This window comes from Oncorhynchus keta, chromosome 5, assembly GCF_023373465.1.
Source record: "Oncorhynchus keta strain PuntledgeMale-10-30-2019 chromosome 5, Oket_V2, whole genome shotgun sequence".
Lineage (NCBI taxonomy): Eukaryota > Metazoa > Chordata > Actinopteri > Salmoniformes > Salmonidae > Oncorhynchus > Oncorhynchus keta.
The window spans coordinates 20,829,489-20,844,730 of record NC_068425.1 but is presented as its reverse complement, the minus strand read 5'-3'; the positions used below and the strand labels follow the sequence as shown (position 1 = coordinate 20,844,730).

Genomic DNA, 15,242 nt, shown 5'->3' with positions numbered 1-15,242 from the left:
CATGAAGATACTAGTCCAGATGAACCACTGCCCTCTGACAATACAACACAGCATTTAACCACTGTCAAAATGTTGGCCACTGCTTTAAATTCCTTAAAGCAGAAGAAAACTGTGCATTGAACAGAGTTCAAACATATGCGGGTGGGGTTCTCCTCTTCCCAAAGTTCTACCCAGACAGATCCTGAATGAAGACATATGCAGACAGATAACATAACACAAATTCCATGTAACGAGAAATGACGTTCAAACACAAAAAACCTGTGTCTTGCAGTCTTCATGTGCAAATTTCCAGCACGCATCTCCTCTGAAAAGGGCATGTAGCCTCTAAACTGGGAGCATAGCCACTCCTCAGCTTATGTAGAGAGAAGCCGTGTCTATTTATGTGCCTTATGAGTTAGCCTTAGAGACCAGAACCCTCTCCCCTCTTCTCGGGGCTCACCCATCCTCCCCTCTTCTCGGGGCTCACCCATCCTCCCCTCTTCTCGGGGCTCACCCATCCTCCCCTCTTCTCGGGGCTCACCCATCCTCCCCTCTTCTCGGGGCTCACCCATCCTCCCCTCTTCTCGGGGCTCACCCATCCTCCCCTCTTCTCGGGGCTCACACATCCTCCCCTCTTCTCGGGGCTCACACATCCTCCCCTCTTCTCGGGGCTCACACATCCTCCCCTCTTCTCGGGCTCACCCATCCTCCCCTCTTCTCGGGGCTCACCCATCCTCCCCTCTTCTCGGGGCTCACCCATCCTCCCCTCTTCTCGGGGCTCACCCATCCTCCCCTCTTCTCGGGGCTCACACATCCTCCCCTCTTCTCGGGGCTCACACATCCTCCCCTCTTCTCGGGGCTCACACATCCTCCCCTCTTCTCGGGCTCACATCCTCCCCTCTTCTCGGGGCTCACACATCCTCCCCTCTTCTCGGGGCTCACACATCCTCCCCTCTTCTCGGGCTCACACATCCTCCCCTCTTCTCGGGGCTCACACATCCTCCCCTCTTCTCGGGGCTCACACATCCTCCCCTCTTCTCGGGGCTCACACATCCTCCCCTCTTCTCGGGGCTCACACATCCTCCCCTCTTCTCGGGGCTCACACATCCTCCCCTCTTCTCGGGGCTCACACATCCTCCCTCTTCTCGGGGCTCACACATCCTCTCCTCTTCTCGGGGCTCACACATCCTCCCCTCTCCCTCTACTGTAGTCCAGCATGCCTCCTGTCCGGGGGGCTACCTGATCCGGCCATCACCTTTGACAGGGCCAAGTTCTGACTTAGGGTCTGGGGCGAGGGAGCTCCAGGTGGACTTGGTACAGGGGCCCAGGGAAGGGCAGGGGCCCGGGGAAGGCAGGGTGGAGCACAGGTCCCCGGTCACCCAGAAGGCCCCCACGGTGCGGTCCACCCAGGCTTCCAGGGGTTTGCCCACCAGCTGGGCCCTCTGCTGGGCCTCTTGCAGGGCGGGCTCCTGTGGGGGCAGCTTCAGAACAGATCTCAGCTGCTGGAAGCCCTGCTCCAGGTACAGGTTGCCTGGTGGCCCCGCGTGCAGCCAGCTGTCCTCCTCTGGATCAGGCAGGGTGGCAGAGAGAGGAGGAAAGGGAAGGAGAGAGGACTGTTAGGGATCAGTTCGCAACATCCTCATCTGATACATAAATACATACTGATAGTCTTCCAGTGACTTGAATACAGAGGCTGAATGGCCACACTGAATCAAACAGAACACCAAAGAGGCAAACTACCCTGAACTACACTCCCCTTGGAACCACTCCACTTCCTGGTAAAAAAGTAATGAACTACCAGACCCTCAAACCACCAGGCTCACCTTGGCGTAGAAGTTCTTGTCCTTTGAAGGCCAGGGGCATGACGAGGAAGCGAGCCTCGGCCACGCGCTCCCACAGCCTCAGCACCCTGACTGTCCAGGCCCCGGGGCGGAGCGGGCGCTGCAGCGGGGGCTTGTACTGCGTGTACTCTGCGTCCACATCCACACTGATGTCATAAGACGCCGCCACCGTCTGGGCGGGGTCGATCCACACAATGGTGGCAGTGAGGTTGGGCCCCCGAACCCACTTCTGTACCGCCACCGGCTCGTCCAGCGGCCCGATCACACAGCCGAAGTTCCGGAAGATTCTCTCCTTGGGGTCCCACTCTGTGCCCACCTGAGGGGGAAACATAAGCACAAACATTTCACATCAATGTGGTAGGGCAGTCTTGTATCCTTGTTGTCCTATTGGTATTCTAACCTGCTCCTTTGTATCCAACATCTAGTCTACAGTATGTACTGGTATTTCATCATCAAATTAGCTCCACAAACTTGTTCACCTGTAGTCTCAGCCCTTGTCATACACCATTATCTAAACTGCAACAGCCTTGACTGTACACAACACCCATATAAATACAGATAGATAGACATATGTATATCAGGTCCCACCCACCTCCAGGTTCTTGAGCCTCTCAAACTCCCTGAGGTTGTTCTCTAGCTGCATGGTGGCCTGAGGCACGGCCCACACCTCCACCGTTTCCCTGACCCTAGACCCCACCTTCTGCACCTCCTGACGGACCAAGTAGCCCTGGAAACGCTCGTCGTAGAAATAGAGGTGCACCGACACCGGGTAGCCTATTGGCTCATACCTGCACAAAAGGAGAAAGAGATATTTGAATAGACAATATGAGATGGACAAATAAATTGAGATATCTTTTTAGTGTGTACATCAATAATTAAACCCAGACTTAAGTTGTCCTTCTTTTGAAGAAATCAATCTATTGAGTCTCAACTAGTCGAAGTAATAGTGAAATCTTCCACTCTGAATCTACCATTTGGAAGAATTGTAGTATTCAGGGCAGGGCCTCACCTGCAGGTCTCCAGGCTGGTCTGGCTGCTCTCCAGGCTCCTGAGGCCCAGGCGGAAGAAGGAAGAGTAGGCCGTGAGGGCCACGTCACTGAGGGAGCCCACCCCGTCCGCCAGCTCAAACAGGCTCTCCCAGTAGGCCTTGATGGCCACTGTCCCTGGGGCGTAGTGTCCATACAGGTGGGTGTCCAGGATGTCTATGGCCTCTTGGTTCACCGTTGACTCAAACTTTCGGGCAAAGAACGTGGGCCGGGTCAGTTGCTGTTTGGGAATGAACACATGAGAATCAAGGTTAAATATTACACTTGTTGACAGAGGAGGAGTGCAGCAGTTAAGGACACTCAATTTGAAGTCTCATGATAGGTACAACAGTGCCCTCTGCTGGCTGGCTGACCTGTATCCTGACGAGGTCCTGTGGTTTGAAGTCGTTGGGAGAGCAGCCGCACCAGTCCACTATGTGTTTGTACTGGCACTTACAGCCCAGCTTCCTGTTCCAGTTGGTAACACGCAGGTTGTTGTCCACCAGAGAGTCACACATGTGACTGTTCCCCAGCACTGTGTGGAAGAAGGACTGGAACAAAGAGGGATTATATTCCTATTTCAAACACTGGGATGTGACATTACTGGAAATAGAATTGCAACATTACACCATCTCCACAGGTATTCCTGAACAATGAAGACAATCCAGACATGTTTCAAAACATAAAATCAATACTTTTGACTCTAGTGTACAACATTCAATATTAAGATATGACCTCAACCAACCCACTTTAACTGGCAGCTAAACTCTCTGTGACCCCCTCTTCAGTGTAGCACCTCTACTGCCCAGAGAGGCTGTGACTTAAGCAGTCACAGTGTCATATTCACCATCGTCATTTTCCCTGTCCATTACCTCAGCGGGGAGCAGGGCGTAGGTGTAGAACTGTTTCAGGCCCGCCACCAGCTCATCCTGGGAGTTGATGACATACTCTACGAAGCGCCTGGTGAGGGAGAACCAGTCAGAGCCCCCAGACACCTCCAGGCCCTCTGGGATGGTCCGCTCACCCAGCCTCCACATGTGGTTGTCACACTCATGGAACAGCCGGTCCAGACCCTGCTTCTTTATGAACCTGGAGGTCATAGGCAGTGTTTGTTTCAACAACTATGACAGAAGATATTCATTAACAACCTATTTTTCCTTCTTATCTGTTTTGTCCAATCATAAATATGCATGCCTTTACATAATATAATACAATCTTCATTGGTCTTTCAGTTGCGCATTCTGATTAAGCTGATCAGCCTGGCTCTCCCACACACACACACACACACACATCTTCCAGGTGGCAACTTCAGTCTAGAGTTTTAAACTGATAACTAAAATTAGGAAGAATGAAATTACTCAAATTGGTAATTTTAGTAATAGTTAAAGCTATTTTAGTCAAAAGACTAAATCTAAAATAGCTGCCAAAAGGGAAGGACAGTGATTAAGAGTTAATAATTTATCTAACCAGTTGTTTCCTAACTTCCGCAATAATAACTGATCTTAAATAGTTTGTCAGAGAGCTGTCCTTGACTATATGGGAAGTAAACATCAAACAGAAGCTTTACAAAATAATCATTCCTTTCCCCTTCCAACATCTTAGTCCTGTCCTCCAATATGAAAGCTTAACCATTACATCATCCTGAGTGAAGCTAAGCTCAATGAGAAGAGCAGTGGAGGAAAATGTCATCCGATGTGAGCCGTGTCAGACACTAACAATGAGAGCCAAGTGTGTCAGACAGACTGACGAGGCTGTGAGTCAGAGGTTTCCTAACTAACCTCCCTACCTCGCGTTCTCCCGCCCATGTGACTTGAGGAAGTTCTGGTCTCTGTGCTGTGACAGAAAAGCCACCAGTTCATCGTTGGTCCTGCCGGAAGGCAATAGGCCGGGGAGAAGACAGAAAGGAGTGAAGGAAAGAAGAGAGGATTAGGTTGGGAATAAAACGATGACTGGAGCATGGCGCGAGGAGCAGAGAAGGGGGGACGATGACTTTCCATGGGTGGAATTAGCCACTGTCGACAGGATTTGGGAGGCAGCGGCAGCTCCTCTGTGTGCATTTATTCCCCCCTTTAAACCCTGGGATGGTTCAGGAGGATTGGTCACTGCTCTGGAAGCAGCTCAGAAGGGCCTCAGAAATCCACCCAGAACTGATTGACAAGAAAGAGGCGATTTAGCAGTCTGTCTCTGTGCATCAGTGACTAAAACAGTCCATGACAGCATGGGCTTTCATCTAGAAGGAACCGTGGCTCTCCTTTATCTTGTAGCTATAGGAGTCAAAGTCACTGCAGGTCAACGGAATCATTTTTTTTTTTTTTTTAAATTGCAGGATGACATGAAACCAAAAAGCTCCAGCACAGATTAAAAACTACAAATCCAGAGCATGTTTCTTCTAAACAGACTGAGTTGTGTGGTAGGAGGAATACAGTCTTCATCACACATATATCAATTAACCATCATAAACATTAAACAATAGTTTCAAAGCCCATCATAAGACAGTGGTGTTGTGGTCACTGACCTGGTGGGGAAGTCAGTGGCACTGAGGTTGATGAAGAAGTCCCAATTCCAGTCCAGCATGGAGAGCAGGTCCTGCATGCTGCGCAGGTAGGCCTTCAGCAGGCTGGCACCGCCCCAGATGGTCACCATGCGCCAGGGCGTGGCACGCACATTGGGGTACTGCTGGGCGATCTGCTGCACCTCCCGATGCAGGTAGTCGGAACGCTGGGGGGGTTAAGAGACAGAACGTTTACATGCACAGTAATAATCTGATATTAAATTGATTATGGCAGATGGCCGATTATGCATTAGTCACGAAAACACCTTACTTATTGGCATAAGGTCAAAATCAAAGTAAGCATACGCCGATTAGAACACCTGGTTTTCTGATCAACCTTTCCAATTATTAGGACAAGTAAACACCTTAAGGTAACAATCTGCCTGCTGCCATAATCAGTTTCATATTGAAATATTAGTGTGCATGTAAACATACTCATTAAATCAAAAACATGCACGTGCATAGAAATCTCCTGGTATGAAATAGCTGTAGGTTCCTCTAGCATCAGGACATGAAGAAAGAATAAGAAGAACTCAGCTAAGAGGCTACTTCCAAACTGTAAAGAAGAGGATTAATCACTCAGGGGGAACAATGGATTGGGGGGGGGACTGCAGCAGGGTTGGTGACAAACAGGCCTGAGAGATCAGATTCTTGCATTGAGAAGAGGAGCAGGTAGAAAGTACTGTGACAGGGCCCAGCTCCAGGCTAATACAGGGAGAGAGTGGCCTGCTCTGCTGGTACAGAGACAGAGAGACAGAGAGCGAGAGGAGGGCTGCCTGGTGGAAGGACTCTAGAACAGCCTGACATGCTTTCCATCCTGTCCCATCCCTCAAGGCGCCTGCCTACCCGTCCCAGTGAGAGGAGCGATAAGGTGGTGGGCCTTTACCGTCTATCGTAGTCGACAGTGGGAGCCCATTGACTCCTCATTTATCAGTGCTTTCCCTTCCCTACTGCAGTGTTAAACTGTTGCTCTATGGCTCTGCAGCTGTGTAGACAGCCACCTCTTAAAGCTCCCACAGTAACCAGACAAACCCCTCTATCCTGTCTAATCCTCCAAACACTTCCTTACTTGAGGGTTATTTTAGACTCTACTACACACGAAAAACAGTGACCTTATCAAGCATGCACGAGTCAGCGACAACCTCCAGGTTAGAGCACCTGCCAGCATATGAGAACCAGAGAAGCAATTCTACATATCATGGCGTCCTCATAAGCTAACAAGGAACGTGCGGAGTACGATAAAGCATAAGCTTAATCTGACCTCCTCTGTATCTCCTTTGTGTGAAAGTTGCTTGAATTCAACCCTCAACTGAGCCAGCCAAACCAGATCATCCCAATGACAAAATACCATTTCCAGCCATAAGAGACTTTATGGTGCATCTAGAGAAGTTCAAACTAAGTAATGCTTTTTTGGTGAACGTTTTTTATTGGATGTTGTTATTCAAGATGAAATCCTTCTTGAAGCCATCACAGTAGTGTGTACGTCTGCCAGTAGTTACCTTGTCCACGTGGATGTAGTAGAAGTGGTCTCGGTGGTATATGGCTTTGATGAGGCGTTTGAGCTGCCTGATGGCCCGGCCGTGGACCACCAGGACGAAGGCCACCCTGACCGGGTTCTCCACCTTGGACAGGTCATTGTCCAGCTCATCAGCTGTCTGGACCGGGCTGGAAAAACCTGGGAGGACGACACCATTTTTTAAATGTAACCTTTATTTAACTAGGTCAGTTAAGAACAAATTATTTTTTACAATGACTGCCTCCACCAGCCAAACCCGGACAACGCTGAGCCAATTGTGCACCACCCTATGGGACACCCAATCATGGCCGGTTGTGATATAGCCTGGATACAGCCACAACACAGGATGAGAGAGAGGATCATGGGAATGAGTCTCTGGATAAAGATTATTTGGATGATACACATGGGACTGATTAACTGTCCAATAATGGAAAATATATAGTCCTCAAACCCCTGCGTTATAGGTGGGTGGGGTTTGAGGACATCTTTACATTAAAACAAGAAATGGAACTGCAAATGAAATATTCATGCACAAATTTAGTCTTGGGAGGCACTTCAAGACACAAATAAAAAATGTACCAGGGAGAAAAAAATATATCCCATAGATCATTAAGAGTCTGCAGTGTGTGGTCTGTTTGGATGTGCTGTTAGTCTCTGATCTCTAGAGGAATGGTGGCTAGGCAGGGGTGTGTCTCACCGTGCAGCGGGCAGAACTGAGGCAGTGCCCTTGGCATGAGCTGCTCGGCCTGATGCTGGCACACAATGTTGGCGATCTCCTGCCGGCACTGCCGCGAGCCTGCGCGGTGCAGGGCCGACAGGGCGTCCTTGCCCATGATGTCACACTTGGGCACAAAGTCGCTGCTGGGGGCTTGGGGCGCCCCCTCCACACTGCCTGGTTCCCCTGGCATGGCTGGAGGGGGTAGTCTGGCCGCCCCCTCCCCTCCACCCCGGGTATCAGTGAAGTTACGGCTGCTGGAGGGGTCATGGGGGGGAACGCCATCAACAGCTACACCCTGGCCCAGGGGCATCTTCACCCTGATGGTGTGCTTCCCCCGGCGCTTGGTGCCCCTCTGAAGGGCGCTGGCAGCCGTGGCCCCCGTCCTCTCCAGCCTGCTGTTCCATCGGGCCCCGCTCCTCCCAGACAATGCGTTCTGTCTCTCCCAGGCCACTGCCTCCCTTTTGGGGTCCTGGCTGTTGTGGTCAGGTAGCTTGGACCGCCGCGTTTTCCTCTGGGGAGGGAAGAGTTATCACAGAGAAGATTCTCATTCTCCTTCTTTCCTGTCGATACACTACACAACATACTGGGACCAATAAAATTATTAGGAATAGTGTTTGTGAAATGAGGAGATGATTCACCATCTAAGAACGAACAAAACAACAAGTCGACATCAGAGCAGGAGCACCAGAGGCGAGATGTGTTTAGAGTGCGTGTTGTTTCTGCTCTGGGTTATTTTTAGCCTCTGCCTTTTGTTGAAGTAATAAGGGAAAGACAGAGTTCAGAAAAGGCACAACATACAGATGGGTAATGAAGGCAGTGAAACCGCAGTGATCTCAAAAAACACTCAGTCAGACCATGGGCACAGTACAGAGCACACAGCGCATGCATGGACTGTACACATTGTCACACCACATGAAATTGGACATATGCTCACATCTACAATGAGAGTCCTTATCAGACCAGTAAGGGGAGTGTGTGTGTGTGTGTGTGTGTGTGTGTGTGTGTCAGACAAAGACGTTCTCTGATGTGTAATTGGTGAGACTTGTAAATGGGCAACGACAGGCAGGCAGGGGAGCTGCCACGCTCGGAGCTGCCCAATAAGATCACTGTCGGCCAGTGGCCAAGTGGCCTTATCAGCAGCCACCCCTGCAGCCCCAGGAGCGCTCAGCGTTGCCCACTTCAGCACCCAGCCCTGAGCCCCTGCCACTTCAACTGTACAGTGCACAGCAATGGCCCTCCACCATAACTAGGACCAGGGCTACCTGGGGAGGAGGGGATGTATGTATGTGGGGATGTGTGTGTGTGTGTGTGTGTGTGTTTTGGGAGGTGGGCAGGGACATTCATTCGGAGCAACTCTAGCAAATCACAACACAAAAAAACATCATGACTCTTCCTGCTTTAAGGGTGTTTCTGGTGGTTAGTGGAGATAAACAGGGGGACTGCTCACCAGACTCTTATTGGAATGCAAAAAAAATGGGGCCTCCACAAATGGATGCGTCGAAAGAATCAAACCCCCCCCCCATCTATTTTCACTTCTGGCAGGAAAAGATCACAGCTTATTGGAATTGTACAGAAAGGCCCCCAAAATATGCACCCGGAGAGGGGATAGAAAAACAGGGAGTGGGCCGTGCGTTTCCTGTCCCTGTCAGACGGCATGGCCCAGGGCCCTCGCCACACGCCACTGGCACAGACCAGAGCAGACTGTGGGAACAGAGGCTATGGCCTGGGACAGACAGCACAGGGAGCTAGACCAGTGCCAGTTAGCAGCCAATCCAAACAACACAGCTACTGATCACTCAGTGGACCACAAATGGTGTTCCAGTTTTTTAAAAAGCATTTGTCAACAATGATATTACAGCCCAGATCCATTGAATATGATTTGCGTCATGGAGTCTAATGAAAAGCATCACATTGGGCCCAAAAAAAAAAGTTGATTTTGGAGAGAAAAGTCCATATTTTAAAAGACTGTTACTCTATTGGTGATTCACTGGTTCAAAACTGCTACCAAATTGTAAGTGGACTTATCTGGGTTGTTATCACATTGAAGAAAACCACAGCGATTTCAATTAAACTTTTCCCTATTTTTCGTACTTTTTAATTAACGCCCTCACGTCAGAAATACTTCGACCCAAAGGCGGGTTTTCTTTTTTTTTTCTTTCTAATTAGTTGAAGCCATATCACTGCCATCACCATGTGAGGAGAGCGGACCAGCACGCCCCAGCAGCTCTTTATGAAGTCACTGACTGGGGACGACTGAACTGATTGTGTGGTTTTCTTCACTTCTTCTCAAGTCCTTTTCTGTAGGGGCTATAATAGGATGCATGTGGTTGTGTTCAAACATGCAGAGCAAACAGCCAGCTTCTGATTAGAGCAGATGTGAGTTACATCAAGGCCACTGAGCAGAGAGGGATTCAGTCCAATCACTCAGCCCTACATAGGCCCCAACTCTATACCCACTCACTCAAAAAAGGGAGGGCCACTGCCATTGTGTTAAATAATTGTTTTCCCATTTCAGTCATTTAGCAAACACTCTTATCCAGGGGGACTTACAGTAGTGGGTGCATACATTTTTCATACTGTTCCCCCACGTTTCAAGCGCCATGCTCTACCAACTGAGCCACATGGGAACTGTAAAAATGCCTCCTCCTGCCTCCCAATTACCTCATTTATCACATGATTTACCTAACAAAAAAGTATGTCAGCAGTAGGTATAAGGTTCAAAATGATGTTTCACCATTGGGCGGTGGGGGCGTATACATGTGCCTTTGTTTAGGCTGGCTGACTAAGGACTGAAGTGATAGCAAGAGCTGGATGCATCCTCATGGGGTGAACATGGAGAGTAATATGTTTTAAAGCAATCTACTAGAGGTCACAATGGGAACAACCTGCTCTCAGAGGGATCTCATGTCATGTCACATTTCCTGTTTATACTGTGTCAATGCCATTCCGACATTGCTTTGATTTGATTAGTCGGGGGGTTACGCACACACGTAACACAAGTCACATCATGAAAGGCAGAGCGGGACAGACTCTTTCAGCACACATTCCTGAAGCAGAATCTGTATCAATACCTTAAATGATAACTAAATGCAAGCCCCCGGGGTTAAATCTGTTGACAGCTCACAATGACTTTATTTGAAGAAGCAATGGGAGGTTCCAGGCCACTGCCTCTAGGGTAGTGTTCCAGGTGTGCATGTGAGATTGGAGAGACAAGATTCCCAAGGATACGTATGCTACAGGTCGGTTCAGATGCTCTACTTCAATGTGCTTTAGAATATATAGACCAAATTGGCTAAATGTGTTGTTTACATTTACATTTACATTTAAGTCATTTAGCAGACGCTCTTATCCAGAGCGACTTACAAATTGGTGCATTCACCTTATGACATCCAGTGGAACAGCCACTTTACAATAGTGCATCTAAATCTTTTAGGGGGGGGGAAGGATTACTTATCCTATCCTAGGTATTCCTTAAAGAGGTGGGGTTTCAGGTGTCTCCGGAAGGTGGTGATTGACCACCTAAAAATAGTTCAGGTGTAGTTTTATACATGGAAAAAGTACAAGTCAATTGTTATGCTTATATCAAGACCAATAAATGTTGAATCAAACTATGAGAGTAAATGACTAAGATTACTATGGTATGCGATGGACCCATGAGCCAACTCATAACTTGGTCCAAGGATGATAAGTAAAGATAAAGGGAAGCCTGACCGCACATTCCATACGCTCGCTCCAACTCCTTGCATGTCATACATTTACATTATACTGGCTAGTCTTGACACCTACTTTGAATAATCACCGAATCTATTAACACAGTTGGCAAGCCCGATAATCAAATTCGCCATGTATTTCCGTTCTCTTCATCACTAAAAGACAAGTCACACAATACTAATTGAAGTGACAGTCGCAGAACCAATTCATCCAAGGACATGCCAAGTCACAACAGAATGAAATGAGAGCCTAAACAATGCGACCTGTTTTTAAATATTTGCTTGCTAGCTGGTTGGCAGATTACAGTTTACAACACAATGACCTCATACACAAGTTCTTATGACTACACTCAGGAAACGTCTAACCTGAATTCTGGAGACAGGTTGGCCAAAGAAGTGGTTCACTAGTCTGGTGTGGTTTATCTAGCGAATTGGTTTAAATGTGCAATTCTAGCTATAATAAGCGGAATAAGCTTACTATGAACCAGCATTGGTTAACTACAGCATCTTTACTGTAGTTAGCTAGAGTACTAGAAAAAGCTAGCTAACGTTTACGTCAGCAGAGTACTGTACGCTAGCTTGCTAACTACCGCTACTCGCTTTACAGAGACCAAACATTATTTTAACCAGCTAAACAAAGTCAAATTAAGCTTTCTTACCTCCGCCTCGCCCTCTTCGAGACTTCTCAGACTCCATACTACTAGCCCTTGAATCAGAAGAATCGTTAACGCGGCGGCAATCGCTAGTTTGTATCGTCGGAGGAGCTTCTGCACTCTGACGCTGGCCACCATTTTTCCAATTCTAGTTTACATGAGGGTTTGCTAGGGGAGGAGAGAAGCAAATCTGAGCAACGCGCACGTAACGTCATAGACTTGCATTTCCTCAGGTTAGAAGTTGTAGGCAGGCTTCTGATTGCACAATTTTGGTTTAATTCTGAGTTTAAGTCTTAAACAATACGTTTGATTATGGTTTAAAATCATTGTTTTTATTTTTTTATTTCAAGAATGTTATAGGTTTACAGCTATATAGTTCTATAGAACATGTGTCATTTATATGATGAACATAATCGGAGACCCTGTGTGAAAAAGAACAAATACAATTAAAGCCTATCATCATTAGTAATAACATTGCATTGAATGCATTTAAATGTTAATACAAAATGCTATTTGCGTGTTCCTAATTACATATAAGGATGAAAAGTGCGGCCCTTTCTACAAACGTTTTGTCAATCCGCTTATGGTTTATTTGATTATGAGCTAGTATGATAATTATGGATCATTTTAAAATTATAATGATAATCAGATTCTATAATTTTGCTGTAGCTTGTAGCAGTTCAGTGCCATATCTTTAGCTACAGTGCCTTCGGAAAGTATTCAGAAACCTTGACTTTTTCCACATTTTGTTACATTTCAGACTTATTCTAAAATTGATTAAATAAACATGTTCCTCAGCAAACTACACACAATACCCCATAATGACGAAGCGAAAACAGGTTTAGACATTTTTGCAAATGTATAAAAAAAATATTTAAAAAATATCTTATTTACGTAGGTATTCAGACCCTTTGCTATGAGACTCGAAATTGAGCTCAGTGCATCCTGTTTCAATTGATCATCCTTGAGATGTTTCTACAACTTGATTGGAGTCCACTTGTGGTAAATTTAATTGATTAGACATGATTTGGAAAGGTACACACCTGTCTATATAAAGGTCCCACAGTTGACAGTACATGTCAGAGCAAAAACCAAGCCATGAGGTCGAAGGAATTGTCCGTAGACCTCAGAGACAGGATTTTGTCAAGGCACAGCTCTGGGGAAGGGTACCAAAAAATGATGCAGCATTGAAGGTCCCCAAAAACACAGTGGCCTCCATCATTCTTAAATGGAAGAAGTTTGGAACCACTAAGACTCTTCCTAGAGCTGGCCGCCCAAACTGAGCAATCGGGGGTGAAGGGCCTTGGTCAGGGGAGTGACCAACAAACCGCTGGTCACTCTGACAGAGCTCTAGAGTTCCTCTGTGGAGATGGGAGAACCTTCCAGAAGGACAACCATCTCTGCAGCACTCCACCAATCAGGCCTTTATGGTAGAGTGGCCAGACGGAAGCCACTCCTCAGTAAAAGGCACATGACAGCCCGCTTGGAGTTTGCCAAAAGGCACCTAAAGCCTGTCAGACCATGAGAAACAAGATTCCATGATCTGATGAAACCAAGATTGAACTCTTTGGCCTAAATGCCAAGCGTCACATCTGGAAGAAGCCTGGCACCATCCCTACGGTGAAGCATGGTGGTGGCATCATTATGCTGTGGGGATGTTTTTCAGCGGCAGGGACTGGGGGACTAGACAGGATTGAGGCAAAGATGAACAGAGCAAAGTACAGAGAGATCATTGATGAAAACCTACTCCAGAGAGCTCAGGACCTCAGACTGAAAATAGCTGTGCAGCAACACTCCTCATCCAACCTGACAGAGCTTGAGAGGATCTGCAGAGAAGAATAGGAGAAATTCCCCAAATACAGGTGTGCCAAGCTTGTAGCGTCATACCCAAGAAAACTTGATGCTGTAATCGCTGCCAAAGGTGCTTCAACAAAGAACTGAGTAAAGGGTCTGAATACTTATGTGAGGATTGACGAATAAACAATTGACATCGGCCATGGGAAAAATAACGACATCAATGCTGACACAGGGATCTGACGAGGAACAAACAGATATAGGAGGAGCAATCAACAAGGTAATGGAGTCCAGGTGAGTCCAATGAGTGCTGATGCACATGATGGTGACAGGTGTGTGTAACGATGGGCAGCCTGGCGCCCTCTAGCTCCAGAGAGGAGAAGTGGGAGCAGGAGTGACCTTACACCCCCAGGGGCGCCACCCGGGGTCCCACCTGGGTGAGCCCAATGGACCGGCTTACGCGTGGGAGCCCGATGAGCCGGCTGAGGCATGACGTGGGATGGGCGCCTGCCAAGCCAAGGCAAGAGAACCTCTCGAGCCAGCTAAGGCGTGGAAACCCGAAAAGCCAGCTGAGGCACCCCCGATAACGACGGCACCCGGACCCGACGTTGCCAACAAAAACAAGAACTCCCTGATGCTTCTCATATTGGTGTCAGCATTCTGTGAGGATCAACCCAGGAGACAAGAAGCAGGTACAGGGGGTGAACATTTAATAAACAACAGACATGAAACAGAACAGGAACAGCGTCTGGACAGGGGGAAATAAAGACATCAATGATGACACAGGGATTTAACCGAGGAACAAACAGATAGGAGGGGCAATCAACAAGGCAATGGAGTTCAATGAGCGCTGATGTGCATAATGATGGTGCATAATGTGTGGTAATGATGGGGAGCCTGGGCCTCCCGAGTGGCACAGTGGTCTAAGGCACTGCATCACAGTTGTTAGCTGTGGCACTTGAGATCCTGGTTTGAGTCCAGGCTCTGTAGCAGCGACCGGGTTAGGGGAGGGCTTGGTCGGCAGGGATGTCTTTGTCCCATCGCGCTCTAGCGTGGAGGGCCGGGTGCATGCACGCTGACATGGTCGCCAGGTGTACAGTGTTTCTTCCTACACATTGGTGTGGCTGGCTTCCGGGTTAGGTGGGCATTGTTTCAAGAAGCAGTGCGACTTGGTTGGGTCATGTTTCTCAACCTTTGCCTCTCCCAAGTCCATATGGGAGTTGCCCAACTACCAATTGGATACCACGAAAAAGGGGTAAAAGTATATATATTGTTTAATATTAAACAAAGTATTAAACAAAATAATAGGCAGCCAGAGAGGAGGAACGTGAATGTAATATTTCGTTTTTTAATTTTTTATAAATTAGCAAAAATGTCTAACCTGTTTTTGCTTTGTCATTTTGGGGTATTGTGTGTAGATTGATGAGGGGGAAAAAATATTGAATACATTTTAGA

General features: G+C 47.7%; 1 protein-coding gene across 1 annotated transcript; it reads right to left on the bottom strand.

The window, feature by feature from the left end:
* Positions 1-1,198: 1,198 nt before the first annotated feature.
* LOC118376797 (xylosyltransferase 2-like) lies at positions 1,199-12,205 on the bottom strand. The gene is made up of 11 exons (XM_052519045.1): positions 12,000-12,205; positions 7,610-8,141; positions 6,896-7,071; positions 5,361-5,563; positions 4,632-4,712; positions 3,718-3,934; positions 3,220-3,396; positions 2,830-3,086; positions 2,413-2,608; positions 1,803-2,136; positions 1,199-1,543 (listed from the first exon to the last, which is right to left on the bottom strand). Exons 1-11 carry the CDS (start codon positions 12,129-12,131, stop codon positions 1,215-1,217), a joined length of 2,634 nt encoding a protein of 877 aa, XP_052375005.1. The 5' UTR covers positions 12,132-12,205; the 3' UTR covers positions 1,199-1,214.
* Between the last annotated feature and the right edge of the window lie 3,037 nt (positions 12,206-15,242).